At 38.3% G+C, this 24,699-nt stretch overlaps 1 protein-coding gene across 1 annotated transcript; it reads left to right on the top strand.

Moving 5' to 3' along the window:
- Positions 1-679: 679 nt before the first annotated feature.
- On the top strand, positions 680-20,916 carry TCAIM (T cell activation inhibitor, mitochondrial). The gene is made up of 11 exons (XM_063408532.1): positions 680-803; positions 2,767-2,842; positions 6,084-6,219; positions 6,727-6,880; positions 7,770-8,016; positions 9,597-9,719; positions 12,323-12,420; positions 14,052-14,143; positions 16,170-16,402; positions 16,926-17,057; positions 20,364-20,916. The coding sequence occupies exons 2-11, from the start codon at positions 2,814-2,816 to the stop codon at positions 20,587-20,589; spliced, it is 1,470 nt and encodes a 489-aa protein (XP_063264602.1). The 5' UTR covers positions 680-803; positions 2,767-2,813; the 3' UTR covers positions 20,590-20,916.
- The last annotated feature ends 3,783 nt before the right edge of the window (positions 20,917-24,699 follow it).

A 24,699-nucleotide genomic window follows, 5' to 3' on the forward strand; every position in this document is an offset into this window, starting at 1 on the left:
TCCAATCCGTAACAGTTCATCTCCCTTTGTTCTTCAACATTGGCAGCAATAGACATTTTTGCTCCGAGGTTCCATGTCCCTCTATCGGCTGCATTTTGACACCAGCTACCTTGGAAGAAAAATAGATGTGTAAATGTATGTGGACATCGAGCATTACTAATATAAGGCATAGTCTTAAGCTGTGCCGGGGAGGTCTGGGTTGGACAATTGGAGGAGTTTCTTCACAGAAAAGGTGATTAGACACTGGAATGGGCTGCCCAAGGAGGTGGTGGAGTCACCGTCCCTGGAGGAGTTTAAGGAAAGACTGGACGTGACACTCAGTGCCGTGGTCTTATGGCCTGGTGACAGGTTGGGCTCGATGACCTCAGAGATCTTTTCCAACCTGATTCTGTGTTGTGCAGGAAAGCAGCTCTTGCACTCCCCATGAGACTGCAGAGCCCACGCCTGGTTCTTCGCCTGCTTGGTGTTTTCTTTCTGCAGAACAAAAGGCGACGCGAAGCGCACGCAAGCATTTGACTAAATTGCTCCCATCCCCTCAGCAAAAGGTCAGGCATTCTTCTGTCGGGGTTTCCCCCTTCTGTATCCGTGAGGAGCTGCTGCGGGCGCAGCAGCCTCTGGAGCGGGAAGGGCTCGCTCCCCTCAGGCGCCCCTGGGGGGCGGGACCTGCGGGGCGCGCGCCGGGGGCGGGAGCGCAGGCGTGCGTCGGCCCCGCCCCCGGCGGGAATCCCCCGGGCCCGCCCCCTCCGGGGCCGTCGGCGGGGGCGATGGGGCCGAGCCCCGGCGGGCGCCGTCCGGCCGCGGCGGTAAGCGGGGCCGGGCAGGGTCCTCCGCGCCTCTCTCCCCGAGGGGAGGGCATGAGGGGAGGCAGCGCAGCCCACCGCCCACCTGCGCGGGGGGTCTGCTCGGACGGCGGCTGGAGGACGGTGCGAGGCCGAGCCCGGGCGGTGTGTGGGGGAGTCTGCTTTGAAACCGGGCCGGGCGCGTCGCTCGGAGCCCGCCGGCGGGGCGGGGACCGGGGGCTGCCCGTGCGCTGGCAGGCGCCTGGCGGTACGTGCGCGCGGGCACGCGCGGCCCCGGGTCTCGGCTCGGCTCGGCTCGGCTCGGCCCGGCCCGGCCCGGCCTCGGCGGCTCCTTATCCACCGCCGCGTTCCTGAGGGTGCGAAAGGCCTGTGATCGGATCGCGGTCAGCTCTGCCGCCCTCTGGGAGGACCTTGCCTTTAGTGGATCTTAAAGCGAATTCTACCGGGGCTCTGTTTTCAGTAGTTAATACCATTAGTGATCGGACCGTTGCAGCTGATTGCCTTTCAAGCAGTGAGCGAGTCACGTTCACCCGAGCTTATTTTCTGAGCGCTGTCATCTTGTTGATTTTCTCGCTGTTTTCTCCGTGCTGCCTCAAGTGTAGGTGAACACCTGGGGCAGACGAGAGCGGGCTGAGCGGGGGGTGCCAGCCATGTGAGACGTCCTGGTGCCAAAGGCTCCTGCGACATAATTCATATTTTATGTTTCAGCGGGTTTGTCTTTGAGGTGGGGTGCAGGTGAAACTTAGTCAAACCCAGGGGGTTTTGTTTTTCAGCTAAGCAGTGTACCAATTTCCAAGCAGTTAATAGAGCATTTAAAGAAGAAACAATTATGCTTTTGTCTGGTTATATAAAGCGTCACCGCGGATTAACTGAGATTGAGTTTTTTCCATCCTCTCCCCAAATGCCTGAAGCTAAAATGACAGTGAGGGAAAACTGTTTTATGACCAGCGAGCTTGCTAATGTGTTTAACTTAATTTATGATTAAGACTGTTGTTACAGACAGTGAAAACGACACGGTTACTGTTTTGCCCACCTATCTGAAAATCAGAAGACAAAAATTATCAAATGTTTTGGGGATATTTTAGCTCAGTATTTTTTTTTCGTCCCAATATGAGTCTCTAGTAAAAATTCAGGTTCTTACTTAATTGTATTTGTGTTAGTAATGTGCACTTCTGAAACTTCATGTGTTTTGCAAAGTAGGTATAGGAAGTGTCATGCTGTATCGGAACCTGGATGATGTTTCTCTGATAGCTGTTCATCTTGGGTTCTTTAAAACAGCATATGTTGCAGGCATGATATTTTGATAAGTGCAAAGTGTATTAAAAAATGCTTGAAAACATGGCCAGCTTACCTCATAATCCCTAATAATTAGGTATATATTTGCACTCTGACATGCTAAGTGGTTTGTCTCCTGTTGGCAAACTCTAGCCTACAGTTGCTTAGTGCAGAAGTTACTGGTAAGAATTGCTAATTCATTTTTATGAATATCAGCAAACCTTCGACAAAGATTCACGGGCATTGTTGTATGACTGTGACTTTCCCTCTGGTTTTATATTAACCTCCTGTAAAGTAGTTGGCACATGTGTTTTAAAGTATTAATATTTGTTTGAGTGTAGGACATAGTAAAAGTTTACATGAAATTCCATGTGTTACTGCTTCTATTTGTTTGCTTTTTAAATTCTTGGGAAATCTTTTTCCCTAACTGAAATACCTTTAAATGTTCATTCTCAAATCAAGATCTTAATAACTCTTATCAAGATCTTAAGAACTCTTAATATTGGCAAGACTCACTGTTAGCAGAGGAAACTGAAAGCATTCTTACACAAAGCTTTAGGTTTTAGGTGTGGTTGTTCAATTTTAAGTTACTGTTGTGACTTTAAAAGTTATCACCCAAGGTTTAGAAAATGCGCTGGGGAAAATATCCATGTCCATTTCTAAAAAAGATTTTTTTTTCCTTTTTTTAAAGTGAGTTAGCGGATGGCTGAAATTTGGCTCAACTATTAAGTTGTTGAAATGTTTTGCTGCTTGAGAACCGTGAGAAGGTATGGCATGTTACTGACCTAATTTACCTTTAGCATATGTTTCAGTGTTTGCTTATGACTTGCATTTTTGTGAAACTGGTTTCATGTTTTTGTTCCATGCTTATTTCTTTGACATTCTCATCTTTACAGCTTGAAGCTTTCAGCAGAGCACCCACAGTTGAAAATTCTCCAAAGCCATATGCCTGTCCTCAAGTGAGACATTAAAATGGCTCTCAACAAAACAAGGGGTTTAAAATGGCTTAATTATGAGAAATATGAATATGATATCCAATATATTACTGCATTATTGAGTTATTAAAGTTTAGTGCTTCAAAATGTGTGAATACGTCTGTAACTATGAACTTAATTTAACAGAGCTTTTCCGTGCCAAAGCTATGCGCCAAAAAGTCGAACTTCGGAGAGATGTGAACGAAAAGGAAGTTGAAAGGAATTATTTAACCAATAAATTAAATCAGTTTTGGAGTATGATTGCATAATGTGTTCTAGTAGAGATTGTATTTCATGTCATGAAGTGGAGACGCTGTCCTCAAAGTGGTTGTGACCTTGATTTTAATACGAAGCCTTTCCCTGCTCTTCAGATCTAAATGAAGTTCTTGGAACAATCTTTGCTCCTTGTGAGTGAAGCCATAAACATCTTTCGTGCATTTTCTCCCTCTAAATCCATTTTAATTCTCTTACTTTGTCACTTCAGTTCAAAGATGCCTCAGAGTTCTGTCTTTCACCTTCAGTGAATGAATTCTTCCTTCTGTCACGCAGACTAATTTTGGCCTTTGAGCATTTCTCTTTCAAGCAAGTTCAAAATAGACTTTTGGCTGGAATCCTGGGCCTTCCTTCTAGCATGACAGTGTTGTTTAGATACAAAACAAGGGAACTAAAGTTAGCTGTACTTGGCCATTTCTCATGTAGAATAACAGATGGAATTTTATGATTAGTGGTGTGTTGAACATTTTTTCTGAACTACTGGAAACATTATGCAGTGTAGCTTGAGAGTGGATGTGGGAAATGGTGTACAAAAAAGGTGAACAGAGAACTGAGATCCTCTTCCTCCTAGCAGCTTGGTCTAGGAGGATGGGAATTTCTTACATGGCAGTCAACTGCAATCAGAAGGATAACTGGTTAGTATACTTTTTTCCTTTGCTTTTTTTTTTTTTTTTTTTTTTTTTTTTTTTTTTTTTTTGTATTACTGTTTTGTGTCCACTTGCTATCTGAAAAAAGAGAAAAATTTCCTGGTTTTTTTCTCAGCAAGACAATTATTTTGGTGCTTCCAGATCCAAAATGGTAAAGCCTGTGACCAAGTGGACTTCTGTCCAGGGTGCTTTGCTTCCTGTCTTGCCTAGTCTAATAGAGGTGTTTTTCCTGCATCACTGGGCAGCTGTACCAAGATTTTGTCATTAAGAGCTTTCACTCTCCCTAATAGCATTATATTGCTGTGGTCCTTCACCATCTCCTGCTGGTTTGAGTTGAATCATGGGCTGTAGTGATGATGAGTCTTAGTCTTAGAATCTCTGAGATGCAGCCCACAAGGAGGTAGAAGTGTTTGCCAGTAGTATATTTTAGCTTCTTTTTCCTTTTTTTTTCTTTTTTTTTTTCTTTTTTTTTTTATCTTACACTTCATCTACATGCATGAAATTTGTTTTTAAGTCATAACGGATTTGGAATTCCATCGGCCTTCTTACATCATGAGGTTTTTCTCCCACTTTTCTACAATAACTTTTATTTTCAGCAAGCTGACTGTTAAGATTTGCTAATTAAATATTTGTCCACCTCTTAGGCAGAAAAAAATTAGTCTTCATTGCTTTCATGTTTCTAATTGAAGAACTGGAAAGGTTGACAGAAAAAAGGTAAAGTAAGGGTCACTGCTTCTACTTGACAGCTCAAATGTTGTCATTTATCATTTGCCAAAATAGAACATTCTGCTTATTGTCTGAGCACAAATTTTGGAATTTTTTTGGATTTTCTTTTTTAATTAATGTGAGCAGTTGAGAAAGTCTCATGTTTCTGTGTCCAGGATGATTATTTGGTCTAGGATGCTGGACAAATAGCTCTTTGTAAAACAGTCCTGCTAACAATTATTAATAAAGTTATTAGTTTTATGTGAGTTGAAAGCAGCTTTGTCTAATCTGCCCTGTATTTTCCTCTTTGGGGGTTGCAGTTTGAATGATACTGTGAGGAGTGAAACTGCATTGTATGGCTTAACAGAGCAGAGTCCCTGCCCTTCTAATTTGCAAACTAAAGTGAATGTTAGTACTGAAATTGGCCTGTTGAATTTGTTAGCTTGTGAAATCAGCTGGAGAAACCTGTTGTATATCTCCTAATTCAATTTTCTTGCTGTTTTTATATATGCTCTCTTGCTACTTAGTTTGCTAAACCTGAATATTACCTTTGGGCTATGGCAGGATATTTTCGTGGTTTTTAGTGCAGAACTTAGTTTTTTCTTTCCATTTCAGTCTTCTGTTACACAAGTATTCTTGTTACAGAACTGTTCTTTAATTTCTACATAATTGCAGGCGTTCAATAATTTGAACTTTCTGAACTTCCTACAACTTCTTCAACCTGACTTTTCCTTCTGACCTTACGTAAAACAATCTTGTCCTACCATTAAATTTCTTTTAGTGCTGTTTTCTTGTAATTCAGTGAAGATGAAAGGGCAAAAAGTGTTGTCTTTTTACTTGATATTTTCTATAAAACAGTATGGTCAGGAAAGTTGAATTTTTTTTTAACGGATACAATTATGGAGCTCAGAAACTAATGCAGAACTTTTTCACCAATTTGTGATTATTACTCCTGGGTAAAATTTAATATTCTTTTGGCACTGCTTGAAAAGTACTGGGTGTGGCTTTTTAACTTGGAGGTTCAGAGGTATATAGGGGTTTAAGAGCAGCTTCAGCAATGTCTACAAACAATACCACTAAAGCCAATGTTTGCAATTTGAACTGCTTGACTGGGGAATTTTTATTTGAAGCATATTTGAGAAAGTAGAAGTTCTTGTACTTATTTACATGTCTTATTCAACCATTAGCATCCACCATTCCTCAAACCTGTTGGATTGGCACTGTCAAAACACAGCTTTGTTAATCCCAGGGGGAAAGATCCAGAATTCAGACTCCTGATTTAAATTCTGTTTTAAATTATTGTACTTGCAACTATGAATGTTTACTCCATTCTGTCACATATTAATGTAATTATATCAGTTTGTCACTTAATGGTAGCATCATACATAAACATTTTACTGCTTTGTTAGGTTATGTCTGGACAAGATATTGCTGCAATGCGTTCTTCAGTCAAGAACTTTGTCAGGCGCTGATGCCATCAATGCTCTCAGACCTTTCTATTTTGCTGTACATCCAGATTTCTTTGGCCAGCATCCCAAAGAGAGGGTAAAAATACTTTAGTATGCTTTCTTTGTAAATATTTCATATAACAGGGATAGAAATTTTCTAGTTTTCCTGCTATCCTGCTATTACAAAAGTAATGTTAGATGCACTTCCTTAATTTTTAGCAAGGATAGATCCCTTAAAAGTCCCTTATTTGTTAATCGTATTTTCTCATTATTATAAAGAAAATACTGAATCCTTCGAGGCTAATTTGTAATACATTTTACTTTATCCCTTTGAAATGCTGTGTGTTATATCTGAATCCATGAATTTCTTTAAGTTTGAAAGCCAGTGGGTTTTGGAATGTACATAAATGTACAAGTGTGTACACCATACAAATTTATTCATGCAAGGTAATTATAAATGCTGAGAATATGAACCCTGTTACTAGTTGTTAAAAGCAGCTGACATTTTGTGAAACCTAATTCTGCATGTAAGATTAAGTTTTAGATGAAAAATGGCCAAATTCATCATCTGTAATTTTTGTTTGTTTGTTTTTGTTTAAAACAGGAAGTAAATGAAAACTCTCTGAAGAGGCTAAATGGCTACTTGGAGAATCTACAGAAACCAGGATTTCGTTCCTTTAAGCCAACTCAGCTTACTTTCTATGTAAGAGAAAGAGAACCAAACTCTTCTAATGTTCAGGAATCCTTCAGTGCTTCAGGTGCTTTTATATTGTGTAGAATGTATCTTCCTGTATTTAAATTCCTTTAGACCATTGTTTTGCCTTGTGCAGTCATAACGACTTTTCAACTGAATAAAATCCTGTCAAACCGTGAAAATCTCTGTTAGATGAGGCAGGTGGGACCATCCCAAGCAATTAAACATCTTAAGCTTTAAAAAGCCTTGAAAGAATTAGACATTACAGCCCTGAGGTCAGGTTACAGTATAAGGAAGTAAAAAAGGTGGATGTAAATGAGAATATTTCTGCTTTTAATACTATTGCCATCTTTAACTGGAGCAACAGTTGGGTCCTTGTATAGTACACAATGTCAGGGTACTTGTAGAATCAGTAGGAACTTAGCTCTTAGCAGAAGCTGTATAATATCTTAAGTTTCTATTTACTTCATTGTCTCTTCTCTTTGAGACTACAGAAAATATTGCCAAATTTGGAATGTTGCTTTTGATTGACTTTATTTTACATATTTGTCTCCAGTACCAATATGCCTTACCTGACAGAAGAGTTTTACGTTCTATGTCCTGACAGTCAAAACACTAGAGCAAATTGAGAGGGACCCTCATGCTAGAAAATAAAATCATGCTGTTTTTCAAGAAAATGGTAGTGTTATGTCTGGTTTCCTTAACTTAACATTTGAACTGGAAGTTGTCTTCTGCTCTTGAGCCAAAAGCTCACTTTCTAATTAGGGAAATTAGGCCCAGTAACTAAGTGATGGGATATAGTCAAACAGCATGTGAATTTGTGCAGTGAGTATTGAAATAACAGTATCATCATATTTTCCAACTATCTGTGCCTTGTCTAGCTTCTTGTGTAAGAGGAAAGAAATGAGAATGCATTTTAAATCATTTTAATTAAATAACCCTTGTTTTTACAGGGTTTCGAGCAGTCAGTTTTACGTTACATACTAGAGATCTCCTGAGCACGGTATTAGATATTCTCAACTCCTGCAGTTTATCTACAGAGCATGTTCAGAGTTTGAATGTGAACTCTCAACCCCAGAAGGAAGCAAAAAGCACAGTGAACAGACCTATCAAATGGGATAAGACTTACTATTCATTTACTGGATTCAAGGATCCTGAGGAGGAACTAGAGCAAGCCCAGAGAGTGGAAACAACTTTACTGTATGTAATGCTTTCATTGAACTGAAATTTTAAAACCTAAATTAGTCTTATTCTAATGCTGAGTTTTTTAGAGGTAGACAATAAACACTGAAAGACACAAAACTTTATTGTTCAACATGTAATTTTGCCATACTTTTTATAATTAGAGTTCAGATGAGCTCCTGGAACACCTACAATGCCAGCAAAGCTGAAGCATTCCTGTATCTTTGCCCAGCAGTCATGTTTGGTCAGTCTAGTTTTGGTTGATCTAGTTTTTCAGATTTGGGGAATATTGGTGGCAATTCAAAAGGAGACAAGGGCTCCACTTGCTCCAAATCGCTTGCAGGACTTCTGTAGCACAAACCTGGCTGTTATCTTTATTGTACCTATTTCAAAACATTCTGTTAAGGGTGCGAGATAACAGATGAAAACTAAGGTTAAAAGGTTTTAATATGCATGGTATCTTAGTGTTGTGCTTCTCATGTGTAGTTCAGCGGGAAAACCTTAATATTTAAGTCAATGTAGTTATAAATGCTGAACTTGCATTACATATAGCAGGTTTGTAGTAAAATTGGTGGTTTGAAAAAATTTGTATGTGCTCATTTTGGGACATAAGCATCTTGGGGCCTTGAAAAACTTTTTGTAACAATGAGATTTAGGTGCCATTTGAAATGAGTGCATAACTGTCCTGGAAGAACCTTCAGAGCAAAGTATGTCCCTTGTCCTGCATACCACCTCACAAATAAAACTACTGTAATGCACACAATTGTAAAACGCTTCACTGGGATTTAACATGCTAGAGAATATTTTTACACATTTACAAGGTTATACAGTTATGTATTAACAGTCTCATTTTAATACACAGACAGCTGGCACCAGGCCTCCTTTTTTACTTGAGTTTGAATTTTTTTGCTTCAAATACAAATGAGAATGGAGTATGTAGTTTTATACCATCAACAAGGGCTAAATCTCTTGAATGGTAACCTTTTCCTAGAAACAGAATTACTTATCGAAAGTTTAGGTGTACTCAAAGAGTCATGTTTGTCTGGTTGTGATTATTGGCAAAAAAAGGATAAAACTTTGACCTGTTTAATCTGTGTCTATGTCAGCTCTGTAAGGGTTACCTAACTTAGCCCTTTAGTACCACCTCCCCTATTTGATAGTCTACTATGATCACTTTGTTTGGGGATTTTTTGTTAAGTTTTGCTGTGTTTTGGTTTGTTTGGGTTTTTTTAAAGGCACATGTGTGGAAACTCCTTAAATTAAATCACAGAGTTCTGAAGATCTCCCCTGAAGTCACACTGATCTGCTGTTTTATGCCTTTTACACACAGATCTAAGTCTTACAGTTTTAACACTGTCATTGCTTTCAGTTGTTTGATTTCTTAGTCCCCTCCGAAGACATTAACTGCCAGGGTTTCCTCTGTAGATAATTTAAGGTGAAGCATTTAGCAATTTCATCTTCTATCCTCTATTTTTTAAAAATCCCTTTACCTGATAATTTGACTTGAAATATATTAGCAGTAAGAACTGAGTTACCTCTACTGCCTACATGATTCAGCAGCATGTTTCTACTGTTGAGTATTTTGCCTCCTTTTTCAGGTCGTGGCTGGATGATAATGAAGCAAGTGCAGAAAAAAAGCTGAAAAAGAGTTTGCCACTTAGAAAAGAATTAGAACGTTTAAAAATTGAACTTTCTCATGAACTCCAGCTCTCAGATATCAGGTAATTAATTAGATCAGTTGAATTTGGATTAAGACAGTCAAAGCAAGGAACTGTTGTCTAATACTACGCCATGAACTTTAAAAGCTTATTTCAGCAAAACAGCTATATTTCGTATGTGAAGAAGTGTTACTGGACTGGTATTTTTCTAGAAGTATTCTACTGGGATGAGCTTCCTGTTGTAATCTGCTCCGAGAGACCTCCTTTCAGTTTGTAACTGAAAACACAGACTCTAGTTGAGGCAAACACAGAAATAGAACTGTTGTGTATGTATCAGTTTGGATGTTTTGCTGTTTAAAATTGCATTTCCTGAATTCAAGTTAATATCTACAAAGGTAACTAGACCAGCAGTGAAATCCAACTTTGCACATGGTACATAAGGACATCCTGTGAATGCTTAATAAAAATGTTCTTTCTTCTAGTGTTTAGTTTCTCACACTCCAGAGGAGATTTGTTTGTTTGAAAGATCTGAGTGCAGTTGGAGATCTTGATTCTTCTGAATATTTTCCAGAAAATAATTTGCAGCCCTTTTTAATTTTTGTGCCTTAGAGTGAGGATGTTGTGGAGTAAGGTATTCAGGGTGGGAAAGTGGCAGCGAAGGTATTTACAAGTGGAAGAATAAACTTTTGGGGGATTATTTCAAGGACTAGTCTGTTAGGCTCTTTTTTTTTTAACCAGGAAAGAGAGAGTTGGAGCTTCGAAAATCATGCTTTTGTCCTTTCACCCTGCAAAAGACCTTGGTTTCCTTTAAGCTGAAGCCAGGTTTTTGGAACACAATTTCTAATGCTCTGTAACTGTGCTGTGGTGAGGGTTTTTAACATTCTCAATCAGTCTTCAGTATTAAACCCATCAGTTTGATTTTATTCATGGCTTATATTAATTTTCTTAAATAGTTTGTGCTTCTAAAATACATTCAAATTATTGTGTTCCATGAAGAGTTATTAATCTTCCATGACTTACATTGTTATAACGCAGAAAATAACGTGAGTGTTGGAAATCTGACAAAGCAGTATCTTAATAGGACACTATTACTTGTGATTCTGGAGCCTTGTGCTAATGTTCACAGAGATCTGAACAATAACTGGGTCACTGGCTTTATTCCATGTGTAAGTTTAGGACAGATGAAGAAATGGCCACCTTTTCCTGCTCCTGTCTGGTGCTGCTGAAAGCAAAGTGATATTGCTAGGTAACAGTAAATAATTATTTGAATTGCTCCTATTTGATTAAATTGCCTGACAAGTGCTGTGGCATAGTGCCATTCTCTGCATCCCAAGGAGTGAGGTTTTGCCAGTTCTGGTTCCCTAAATGAGATGATGTGGGTGACCCCACCCAGCAGCTGAGTACCCACACAGCCACTTGCTTATACAGTGGAATGGGAGGAAGAGAATAGGAAGAGCACACGCAAGAAAATTTATGGATTAAGGTAGAAGTTTAATAGCTGAAGTGAGCAAAACAAAAGGAGAAATTAATTCTGTGTTCCTCATTGATCGGCAGGTGTTTAGCCACCTCTGGGAATTTGGGTCTCAGCATGTGTAATGCTTGCTTTTGGAAACAAACACCATAACCCTGAGGGTTCCCCTTCCTTCTCCTTTCCCTCAGCATTTATTGTTGAATATGACATATGGTCTGGAATATCCCTTTGGTTAGTAGGAGTCACCCAGCCTGGCTGTGTCCCCTCCCAGCATCTTGTCCACCCCAGCCTACTTGCTGATGGCGGGGGGCAGAGGGGGAAGAAAAAGTGAAGACCTGGACATTGTGCCAGCACTGCACAATAGCCAAAACACTGATGTGTTATGATCACTGTTAATAAAATATAACATATGGGTGTTATGAAGAAAATTAACTCAGTTCCAGACAGACACAGTAAAAAAAAGGAATGGGAATTTTCCACTTTGAGATGGTTTTATATCAACTAGAAGTCTGTAAAAAGGTGTATTTTTCCAATACACTGGAACAGCTTCACAATTTAGATACTTTTTGAAATTGACTTAGCAATCAGTCTGATCAGTCTGTGATGGAAAAGATGTCAAAACTACGTGTATTAAAGCCAGCAAGGTAACACCTGGATCCTGTATGGTTTAACAGAAATTACTCCACTGTAAAATATGAATAATGCATAGCAACTTTCCATTGGAATCATAGTAATGCTTTGGGCAGGGATCAAAAAAAAAAGGAAAATAAGACAGTGTCCTTACATACTGTATTTGCTCCTCTGGACAAACATTACACAGTGTCCAAACAAACTGCGTGTGCCATGACCAAACCAAATACTGGATTGTCTGGTGCTGTTCTCTTACTAACCCCCTTCTTATTGGGGGAGAGATTTACAAGTTCTGTCTACCTGGTTTTACATCTGTTTTTGCTGGTGTTGGTTTTCTTTGTTTGTTTTTGGGGAGTCACTTTAAGAAACACTGCAATTTTATTTAGGCTTTTTATCAGATCAAATAGCATATGACATGGACAGCTTTTGAGTAGCCTTTGCTTTTATTACTGTTCAGCTGCTATTTTGCTTGTGTTATAAGGCTTTGAGCTGCATCTCAGCTTCTGTGATTTCTTTTTTTAAATAATATTGAGGATTAAATGCTTCCAATTACATTTTTATTTAGGTGGCAGAGAAGCTGGGGCATTGCTCACCGCTGTAGCCAGCTACACAGTCTGGGTCGCTTGGTCCAGCAGCGACCTGAAGTTTTAGAGAATGTTAAAGGTATTTCTGTTGGTTGTTTCATGTATCCTAATATAGTGTTGATTCAGAAATGAGCACGGGTCTTCTGTGACAAGGGAGCTGTAGTTCTTTTTACAAATTCTTTTGAAAACTGCAAAAACAAACTTGTCAGTCTTACTGAAAACCTGGTGAGAACTTACATTTAAAGCTACTGGGTATTTTTTAAAGTGACCTTTCCTTAGTGTTTATTCACTGCACTCAGCTTCTAGTTTACTTCTTAATAAATGCAAGTGGAGTCTGTTGAAGCCACCAGACTTAATATTAGCAATGAAAGTAAAAAAATCTAAACTGAACCTCTCAGAGGGTGGTGGAAGCAATAGATTGTTGCCCATAGTAGATTCAAGACAAAAATGTACCTAGGTCTCTAACCTAGCAAGTATTTACTAGAATACCTTTAAAATGCTACTGCTGTCTTTTCTCATGTGTGTTCCATAGAATAACTATATGAAAGTCAGCATTTTCTCAGGAAAAACTAAAATATTCTGTAAGCCTGACCTATCATTCTTCTCATACAGCTGTTTGACCTGTGGCAGTAGCTGTTTCCTCTAATTGTAGTTACACATTTTATGCCTCTCTGCAGATACTCAGTTTTGAGTGGCTTTCATTTGAGGGTTCACCTAATCCTTTGCCAAAAGACAGAATGGGAAGGACAGTGAATAGTAGTTTTAAATTGTATCAGATTTCAAATTACTTTCTTTTCCTGAGCATGCTAAAGATTGAAAGTGTTAGAGAAGTCTGTCTTGTGAATCTGTTGTAGTCTCTATCTTTGAAGATATTTAATAATGCACTGGGTAAATACCTGCCAGTAATTATACAAGTACAGTTGATGTTGCCTTAGGGTACAAAGATGGACTAAATGCCTTGAAGTCAGTGTTGCTCTTTCTTTGGGATTTTGGAAAACTCATTTCTGAGAGCAAGAGCTTCTACTTAAGCCTTGTCTTGTAAATTATTGCATCACACACTGAAGATTTTTGAGGAAGCTTATTTTGATAAATAGTTCCCTGTGCTTTTACCCTAAAGAATTCTTGAGGGTCTTTGTACTCATCTTAAAAAAACATACACTCAAAACTGATTTATCCCTCTAAAAGTCCACCTAGAATTAGCCTTTTATGTTGTCTCTATTTTAAAAAAGAACAAAAACATAATGTTCAAGTGTTTCTTACAGTTTGCATGTTGCTGAGAGTTCTGAAATAGAGTTGAGTGGCCTTATTAGTAGTTATTTGACCAACTTTTACTTTGTATATGCTTCAAGCATAAACCGTGTGTTTCCTGCTTTATGCATGACTTGTACAGATTCTTTGAATATCCTCTCTGATGAGATTTTTTTCATATTTTAGAAGAAGGCATAAGAAAAAATCACCAATAAATAAAAATCTATCAAGTTCAAACAAAGAGAAGGCAAATGCTGGGTCAGGTTTATATGAAAAAAATTCTTAAACTGGACTTTTCAGGAATCTTTCAAAATCTTGAGAGTAACAGAAGTACCTGCTCACATACATTTGTGCTGCAGATGTACCTTGCTTGTGACATGTTAGCAGCCTAGTTAAGTCTTCAGTAATTGTAGGAATGATTGCAGTAACCCAGAGTGGTAAAGAGCTTTGTTCGGTCTCTAGGACGCACGGTGGTATTCACAGACCGCTCGGGTATGAGTGCAGCAGGGCACATCATGCTGGGGACCATGGATGTTCATCATCACTGGACCAAAGTAAGATTTCAAACTAATTAAAACACCCCTTGTTGTGCCATCCTTTTGTAAACTGTAACAAAAATATTAATGGGTGCAGGTAACCGATGAGTGATTTAAGGCAAACACTTAGCTAATGTGATTAGCATAATGGTGTACACTGCATTCGAAATGTATTCCTGTGTGTGCTGTTACTAACAACAGTCTTTGCTAGATCTTGGCTTTCATTAGTAAGTCAGTACTACTTCTGATTAGATGTAAAGAAAACTAATTTGTTATGCACTGTTCCAGTCTGTGCAGTGAGTCTTGTCATAATACTTAGTGATCCATAAAGAGCTCATTCCCATGATTGGATTTTATTCCAATCTTTTGTAAATATGAGATTTAAAGGGAGTTGTGAACTGATTATTTCAGTCAAGGGCTGCTAACCAACCCTGTCACTCCATTTTGTTCTTTTAGGCAGCTAATGTGGATGTTGCAGAATTTTATCTTTAGTGACTATGTCAACTCTGCTGCTGCTTGTGTAAAGTTCAGAGTTGATAAGCTTTCTGACATCCTCAATGATAACGTTGTATGCAAAGGACCAAAAACTAAATATGTAGCAATATCAACATGTCACTTGAGGATTTTTTCTTTGATCTTGCTTACTGAAACATTACTGATGATTCTGTCAAAAAATATTTCTTTGTAAAGGGGATTATTGGTGGAATTTCATAGTTGGGAATCTCACCCTGCTAGAATATCAGAATATTCTATTTGTGTATTCCATTCAGTGAATAACATGAAAAGTTAACACCTGATCTTCTGTTTTTGGTGGTGCTTTGAATTTTTGCCTATATATGTTTCACTGAGGGGGGAAAGCAAACCATGGCTTGTTAGTGTGAACAATTTACTAAGAATTTAAACTGAGAAATTAGAATTTAATAGAAAACTTTGAGATTTGAGACTGTTGATAGTCATTGCAATAAAAATGTTCTGATTATCCTAAAATAAACACTGACTTTCTTGAAAAGATAAATGCTTCATCTTTCTTACCTTTGCTGTGGGTTTTTCCAAAGGCGTCATAAAGCCACACAAAATGCCATGCAGGAGTAATATGTGTAGTTAGTTGTAGTGATGCTATTTGCTTGGGAAGACAAAAGACTGTTATATATTTGAACCTGAAATCAAAGGCTTTTTATTTAGAAATGCACTGAATATCATGAGAAATGTTACATAGACACTCAGTGAAAATCTTGATGAGGTTGGTGAGTTGGCTTCTAGAGAGTGAATTTGTCCAATTCTCCCTCATTTTAGAAAGCAGTCCTAAGTGCTATTACTTTTTGTTACTAATTATTAGAAGAAGGAAGCAGTAGAGTACTGTCCAAGTCAGTCTGTAGAATATTTGATCAGAGCTACAATATTTAAAGGATTTTTGCTCTTTTTCTCTGTAACAAATGCAAATGCTGAATCAAATTTTATTGTGCCAAAAGCTGTTCTGATTCTACTATCAGAACTGTCTACTCTCTATTCTGCTGTTCTCCTGAGTTTCTAAAGATATAGTTCTGAAATCACCTGACCTGTTGCAGCAGCAGCTTTTTTTTTTTTTTATATGAAAAACTACTTTAAAATAGTATCAACAGGTAGATGGTAGGTAGTGACTACTGTATCAGGAACAGCTCTACCACAATAACTGTGGTGATAAATGCTTTATATGGGCACCAGGTTATGTATATTTTTTTTTAATCTGAGACTAATAATTTGTGAATATATAGAGGATATCCATCCATGTTTTTATGTCCTTTTGGTACCTTTATGTTGTAAATATAGAAAATACTTAAAAGCTTGTTAGATTATATCTTGTCCCAAAACGTATATACTTGCCATTTTTCACCTATGGTATTCTTTGTTAAGAATATACCAAGAGTACCATTAATTTTTTTTTCCACTTGGGATCCATGTTTGCATTGTTAAGTGTCTCTTTTATAGTTTCTTGTCATTTTTTAATTTATTAGAAGTAACTTTTAAGCTCTGTACCATAGAAATGTTTGTTCATGTGTATGCACAGATTTTTGAGAGACTGCCAAATTATTACAAGCTTCAAAAAAGACTGCTGCTCTTGGAAGATCGGATAAGCCAACTCCTGGGAGGCATCCAAGTAATATATATTGAAGAACTGCAACCTCTGTTGACTCTAGAAGAGTACTTTGAGACTCTGAACTCTTTCTATAACAAACTACGTGACAGCAGACTTCCTTTTCATCCTCGCAGTCTGCGAGGCTTGCAAATGATTCTGGAAAGGTGGGTATTGGCGGGGAACGTTAATTTCTTGTAGAGCTTTTACTTTTCTTCTTTTTGTTACACACACTGGTTATTGCTGTCACAAAGAAGAAAAGTGTTATAGTCTCTGTTTTTCATTATGTCAGTCTTTTTGTTTCTGAAAGTTTTAAGTGCATTTTTATGGATTATGAAGGAATCAGACTGAAGAAAATTCTGCTTAATTTCATTCCACTTGAATGCAAAGTTATGTCTGTTTTACAGTGTTGTGCTGGGTTAAATCAGAAGTTCTGTGTTGTTCTGCTGGTGTTTATATTTTTGAGTATTCTTGCCAGTTGCTTTTGAAATGGAATTTTAAAAAAGCATTACCTACTATATTTCTGTGGTCTCATGAACCAAACTTGATAATTTTTTACCAATTATTCTGATTGTGATAAATTTATATTATTTGTATTTAATTTTTTTTCTGAAAGTAATTTATATAAATAGATAAATAGTTGCATTACAAAATTATACCTTATTCTTTACTTCCATCCTGTTTCATTAGTGACAGATATGCACCAAGCTTACATGAATTTGGACACTTCATGATCCCAACAGTCTGTGATCCAGCAGCTCTTCAATGGTTTATTTTTTCTAAAGCACAGGAAGCAAGAGAGAATTTGAAAAGAAAGGAGGAGTAAGTGTTCATGTGACTTGATACATTTAACTCTTTAAAATCTTTACATGTTTTGTTTTTTTATTTGGAGAAGGAGGAGAATTTTAAAGAATGTATTCATATTCATTTGGTGGGAAAACCCCTTTTGTTTCTAAAATAGAACTTTAGCCATCAGCTTTACTAAGTAAAGAATTCCAGCAATAGCAAAGGCAAACAGTTATTAGAAAATAACTCTCTTTCACCTTGTGAAGACAATTATACTTCATTCAGAAGTAAAATACCTTTGCTAACAAGACAAAATAGCATATTTTTTTTTACAATTACTTCCCCAACTAAGAGGTGGAAAACACCTTCTCAATGAATAAGAAAAGCAAGAATTTTTATTAGTATTAATTCAAATGTGACAGAAAAGCAGTGAAATCTAAACTAAAAATAATTGAGACCAATGAGAGAATCATTATTTCTAGTTGTTGGTCAGTTAGTCGAGAAAAATATCAATTAGTACCTAACAAGGCAAAGAAAAAAAAATTGGGGAAGAATGATGAAGCAGCTTGAGGGTACTTTCTCACAGGTGTGAGTGAGATGAGAGATAAGGATAGGGAGTCACAGCACCATACTTAATATTAGTATTAATAAATGTCATGCTCTGTAATATCCATCAGAACTGTAAATTTAGTTCTTGACCTTGTATACTGTGTCCTTGAGGATGAAGTAGAGATACTGGGGGTTTTTTTAATAAAATACTGTTACAGGTAAGTGGATGGTACTTGTCTTTTCAGAGGTCATTACTACAACTTTATTTTTCTGCTTTGGAAAGCTTTTAATGAGTTGTTGAACTATCACAGTGTCCTAAGTGTATGCGTGATACATAAATCCAGATATGTTTCTGTGAAGGTATTTTTGGCATGAGTGTTGCTGAAGGCACTATGGTTAAGACCTCATTACTTGGAAAGATATGTTTTGCAGGTGGGCTTCAGTAAACATGATTTTTTGGAATTTTTCCACAACCCTAGTCCATCCTGGAAATTAGTTTTTTGCCATGTAAATTGTAACTACTGAATAGTTCTCTGTGTAGCTGTCCACATGTCACAGCTGGGAATGTATTGTCTATAGATTTTGGGAGGGATGTTGTAGCAAATATATGCATTTGCATCTGGGTAACTCACTCTCCAAAAAACCTCACACTACCACACTTCATAAAGACACTAATCCAGGAAAACTGTGCCCTCAGAGCACAAGCAGCTGTGTTACAAGAATGTAAGAGCCAAGATGCATATCTTGTGTGCTGGATAATTGCTGGTTTGTGTGAAACAGTAAACAACTATACTGATTCACAATGTCTGTCCCCATCATCCATTAGGTTATGGAGGGGCTTTATGCTTGGGGCAAAAGATGGGGTGGGTTTTTTACTCCATACTCCTTCCCAGTTTCTGTCTGACTGCACTTGAGAAAATAGTTGAAGCTGGAAATATTATCTCATGTTAATAGCAATGAATAGACTTTTTATTTTCCCCGCTCTTAACGGTCATATTATTTTCTGAGCCACTTTGCATTTTGTGGCTCCAAATATCCAGTGGCAGCAAATTGCATATTTGAATCACATATAGCATGTGTATATGAAAAAGGGAGGAGGTGTTCTGTGTTTATAGACCCACAGCCTGATAATTTGTCATTCTTGTGTGACAGGAAATAGAAAGTAGTCATTCTGTATCACTTCTGCTTTTGTTTTTTAGCTGTGTTGTATTTCCTCTTTTATCATAACTGTGAACTCCTTTTCCATTTAATGCTTCCTTGGACTCATTCATGTCCTTCTGATTTTTCTTAGCCTCGTGTGGTGGTTAAAAAGGCCCTAAGATAAAGGAAAATACTTTGAGATGTACTTTGCACGTGGACTTGAATGTTTTACATGCAGTAAACAGCATAGAGTGGCTGTAGTTCTGAATTACAAGGATATGAATGCACAAGGAAATCCAAATGCTGCTGCTCTAGAAAGTTCTGTTATCCGTGTGGATAATGTCAGTCTTCTAGTGATTCAGGATTCTCCTTTCCATGCTTCTGTAAAGTATCAGGTGTGTGAGATGATAAAGATGTAAGCCTCCCTGTGGAAGTGACAGAAAACAAACCTGCAGTTCTCCAGCTAACTGGAATCCTTCAAGGGAGCCCAGGATTTGACAGAACTGGAAAGCTCAGTGCCTGGGTGTTTGGGAATGCACGCAGGAAGGTGGCATGGAAATGTTCATAGAGAGGACAGGCTTGCTCTAGGTTAACTCACTGGCTCAGCTCATCACTGACTGCCAGAGTGGGCTGGGCTCTTGTGCAGAGCTCAGTGCCGTGCAAGTACACAGAGGTCCCATCCTGAGCTCTGGAGAGTAGTGGCAAGGCCCTACAGTAGCGTTTTCATGTGTGGCAAAGTGTCTCAGTAGCCATGTCTGTGCTTAGCTTGGGCTGATTCACATCCCAGTGGTGCTGCTGCTGTGTAGCTCCTCCCCTGTCTAGCACAGGGTCTGTGCTGTAGGGCAGCAGTGGTGCTGTGTCTGCAGCCAGGCTGGCTTGGAAGTGCAGCTGTGTTCCTGTGGCACAGCGCCCGAGCTGGTGGGGCTGGCTGAACCTGAACTGTGTCTTCATCAGTTGATCAGTCACAGCTCCAGTGACTTAATTAAATCTACACATTAACTTGCTTTCTGAGTAGTTTGATTTTGCCACATGGTGTCTTATTTCTCTGGGGTGAAGGAAAAAATCATCTGCAAGCTTTGGATTCAAAATTCATTTAGGTTCAAAAAGACCTTTAAGATCATTGTGTCCAAACACGTCAAAAAAGTTCTACATTTGGGAACTTACTAACACACTTACTGTGCATCAGTTTACTGTACCTATCAGTTGTTGGTTGTGGTGACATACAGAGTACTGATTTAATTAAGACAGAATAATTATAAACGTGATTTTATGCCCAAAACCTAAATTTTCAAGGTTATTTAAGTATTTTTGTTCCTTACATTAAAAATGGAGCCTCGTAGGATTTTTATTTTTGTGTTTTTCCCAGTAACTTAGTGAGCAAAAAGGTGTCATAGCATGGGCTTTGAAATGTGAGTCCATGGGCGTGCGGTGCCCATAGGCATGGAAGAGTGTTCACTCTGACTTCTGAGATGTACAGCCACCACAGCTGTACATGAATTGACACTTTCATTTGCATGTTTACATATAATCTACTTATTTCAGTATTTCTTGTTTTAATGCATGTTCAATATATATTGAAATGCATATTTCCGAGCAGGGGGTTTAAGAGATGAAGTTGTAATTTTGTCTCTGTGTGTTGTCTCCTTTTGCTAGGATGATGATTACAGAGAAGGAGCTAATCAATACTTCCACAGAAAGATTTTCTTTGGATCGGCTGTATAAGGAACCCAGTGTTTCCAGTGCACAGATGATAGATTGTTGTAAGAGGCTGCTGGAGGAATCCTTGCCCTACCTACAAGGCATGCACCTTTGTATTTCGCATTTCTACTCTGTGCTGCAGGATGGAGACCTGTGTATACCTTGGAACTGGAAAAACTGAGGGATGTATCTGATAATCAGATGAATTGTTTTATTTTCTGTAAGAGGTTATAAATATGAATGTTTTTAAGAGTAAATTATTCAAATCTGTATTTTGATATCAGTATTCAGCTCACAAATTTTCTTCCAACTGCTGCTGCTGAAGGATTGCAGTCCTAGACGATTTGCACAATGCACAGTATTGGTAGTCCTGGGAAAGACATCTGTACATTATCCGTACTACTGTAGGAGTCTCAGTGTATAGTTACAGTTGTGAAACTGCATTTTTGTAGTGAATTCTGAAAATACATTAAATTGCAAGTCTGCAAAAATGTGCATGTGTATTTTTAATAGACATGAATATCGCCAGATAGATCATCTTCAGTAAAGGGTGTGCTACTCCAGCCATGGAGTAGACATGCTGTCTAAGGGGTTTGTTGAATGCAGAAGGACAGAAGTTACCTGGTAGCAGTGATGGCATTTTGTATTGCTGCCTATCACTGAATAAAAAAAAAACAAGGGGAAAAAATCAGAATATTTCTCCTGTGCAGAAGAAAGCAGACATTAACTTGGAGTCTACTGCAGAATTTCACATGCTGGTCCAACATTGTTGCCTTAGAATTCCAAAATATGCCAGTTATACTGTCTGTGATTACTTTAAAGCAGGTGTCATTCTCGTCTTGTTTTCCGGCATGTGCACCATAAATACCGACAATCTTCTTTACTTACACTTTAACAGATTGCAAATCCCATACACAACACTTAAACCCTGAGTAGTTTAATGTAACATCTAAGGGAAGGAAGCACTGATTTGTGTGGGATTGTCTGCAAGAGTAAGAACAACTCAGTAAGAACAAGGAGTTTGCAGTATGGCAAATGCGTGGATCCTTACTGGTATTTTATTCCTTGAAGAAGGAATGAAATAAAGTGTGAATGCATGTCAACACTTTTTCATTGTAATATGTGCCAAGATGCAGTTTGGTATTTGAATTACTACTTTGCAAAATATCATTTGAGAAAGACCAACTGCTTAACATTTCTGGATTTGAATTTGCCATAACTGGCCAAAAGAAAAGGAATTGTCGAATGCTTAGTTGTCATGTATATTTATTTGTATTGAGCAGGGGAATTGGCGTGCTTCTCTGTTTTCTCCTGTTAGAAGGCTCAGTATCAAGTTGTTTATTAAGATGTCAAAGCAAAAGCCCCCACTGTGATCTCAAAAATGTCTGTTCTAAAACATCAGGACAGAAGCTGTGACTTCATCAGGCCTTCAGTCCAGAGGCTTTACTGGCAATGCCAGGAGAGGTTTTGAAGATCAATTGACAGTTTCTTTTAAGTAGTTGACTCCCATGGCACATGACATCTCTCAGTCCATCCACTGCTGCCACTGTGTCCCACCTGTGCTGAGCAAGTGAGCCAGTCCCAGCAGCTGAAGCCCAGCAATATTCCTTCCTTCAGCTCTTTGGAAGCAGGGCGTCCTTGGGAATAAAAAGACTCTACTAGTGGGGGGGTGTCTTGCTTGAGTTGAATGACCTCTTACAGAGGCAGCTCTACAGTTTGACTGTAGAGGAGATTTTGAAAGGTCTAAGGGAAGGTGAGTGGATGCAAATAAGAGACTGAGGCAATCCTGTGAGGACTGACCTGAATATCACTGAAAGCAGTGACTGCACCTTCTCTCTGCAGCACAGAACGGACAGCTGGAACTGGCTGGAGAAGAAGGCATAAAGAGCCTTTATGAAATAGAGCACAGCATGTTTACACAAGTAACAGACCCTGATGTGGAATGGAGGTTGGAGAAGGCAAAGCTTGACAAGGGGGAATGGGACTGAGCTTAAGTGTAGAAGCCATGAAGCAGTTGCTGTAAAACCTTTCCAGTCTGGGATGCACCTGAAGATTCTCACCATTCCTTCTAGGGGAAAATAGCCAAAATCCTCTAGCAGAATGTGTCAGCCCTCAAAGGGTAGCATGGCAGCGTCCTTTCCTGATGGTTCCTCCAGGCTAGGATCTGGGGTCTGCAATAAGCCAGAGTTCCAGGTTGGTTTTTTTTCCCCCTGAGTTCTAATGGAGGTACATTATGATATCTCTAAAACTGCTCAGAATTTAAGCAATATAAAAACGAAGGTTGAGTAGAGGTCAGTAATTCACCAGTGTGAGGTCTGGGTCCTAACAATGTTTTTTTATAGTGCGCTTTCTGTAAGTTGGTTTTCCTGCTGAATGATCAAATTGCCTTTACAAACATATGGGCCTCTTTACATTCTTCAACATAAAAAAACAGTGGGGAAAAAAGGTGCATGTTGTAGGTGTTTATTTGGTCATGTTTGATTTCTTTTGAAGACTGTCACCAAAGCAACAGAATTATCCATTTAGGTAAATGTATATGGGTTCAATCTGTCAGAATTACATTTTTATTTCTAGCATTTTATGTATGACAGGAGAAAAAAAGGGGTTAGAACTCTGAAAATCTTTTGTCACTATGGCAGGGTGGAGAACATGATGAATTGAAACTGTTGTGTTTTTAAATAGTGCAGAACACCTCAAATTCTGTTCCACAGACAGTGCTGTCACCTCATTGTGGAAATATATGTGAATGAGTACCAACATCTACTGTAGTTCTATCCAGTACAACACTCCTGCTTGCTCTGTGACCAACAACTGAAAATATTTGGTATGAAGTTTCAAGAAGCAACCCCTTTAAAAACAATTCCTAATATTAAATTAGGTGGAGTTGATGTCTTGCTGTTTTAATCTTTATTGTTTGACTTAGATATGAGTTTTTATACTGTTCAGAAATTTGCAGCATACATTTGAAAGGTAAGTAAGAAACCCTACCACTGATCAAAGAATTGAAATGCTTGTTGGTTACCCGTCATGAGTCAATAAACCGTGATGCCCAGATCGTGTCATTCTGCCTCTGAGAGTGGTTTAGTATTTTAGTGCAGCTGCCAGAAGGTAATTCAATGCTAAAATAAAAGAGATGGAGGCTTAAGGCAAAATTTATCACCTTAACAAGTTATTTTGATGCTGTTTAATATTGTGACCTTGAGATGCAGATGCTGGCAAACAACATTCTCCATTTTGTCAGGTGTTGGTGTAACATTTTACAATATCAGTTCTTTGTGAATTCCAGTGTTACAGAACTCCTGCCTGTGTTTTAACAGCTGTGTATGAAAATTGCATGAAATTGCATGCAATAGTGCCCGTTGTCATTGTTCTTACAGCTATTAACAGCTGGCATACAGTCTCTAGCACTAGTAGGCTTGTATTCATGTTTTGTAAGACGTTCAAAAGGTTGATAATGAATCTTTACAAAGACGAATCTTTACGAAAAAGGGAAAGTATTCCCTTTTTAAGGGAAAGAAGATTCGCTGATGTATCAAAGCATATCCAAAATTCATAAAAACTCTTTTTTTATAAAAAGGTAGCCGAACTGAGAAAGAGAAAACATAGCTGTAAACAGAGTAAAAATGTTCATTTTAAAAGCTGAGAGAGAAAGACGATCCTTTTCGGCTGCATATAAATAGTAGAGTAATTTGACTTTAAAATACACGATTAAAAGCTGGGATCTCAATTCTGTGCATGGAAGAAATGTCTAGGTATTTCCCTGGAAAAGCTCTGTTAAAACCACAGTATGTATAGATGTAACAGGGAAATAATCTTGTTTTGCAGTTCGTCCTTTTCAGCTACATATTCTTTACACAATCGCTTAAATGCTGAATAATTTAGTACTTCATTTTTGCTAAATCCTCCGATGGGGTGCTATGTCTAAGTAGCCAGACTGATTGATTATGAGCTCAGCAATGCCTTTAAGACAAAAAACCTTTAGAAGATATTTTATTTAGTAGAGCTGAAATTTAATATTTCCTTGCCAGCTTTTATATGCTGAAAGTGTCTTTTCTGTGATCTTCTGTTTCCATAGCTTTTGGCTATTGTGTTGCTCCATATTTTAGTGACTTTAAATGATTTTTAACCCTTTTGCTTTTCCTAATGTATTTACCAAAAAAGCACAAAATTAAATGGCTATGCTGTGAACTGTGCTAACTACAGACTCCCCCAACATGCCTGAAATTGAGCTGCTTATCCTCTTTGTAAAGTTCTCTTGGATTTTAACAGGGAATAAGATTTCAGGAAACTG

The sequence above is a fragment of the Prinia subflava genome, chromosome 1 (genome assembly GCF_021018805.1).
Source record: "Prinia subflava isolate CZ2003 ecotype Zambia chromosome 1, Cam_Psub_1.2, whole genome shotgun sequence".
NCBI classification, from domain to species: domain Eukaryota; kingdom Metazoa; phylum Chordata; class Aves; order Passeriformes; family Cisticolidae; genus Prinia; species Prinia subflava.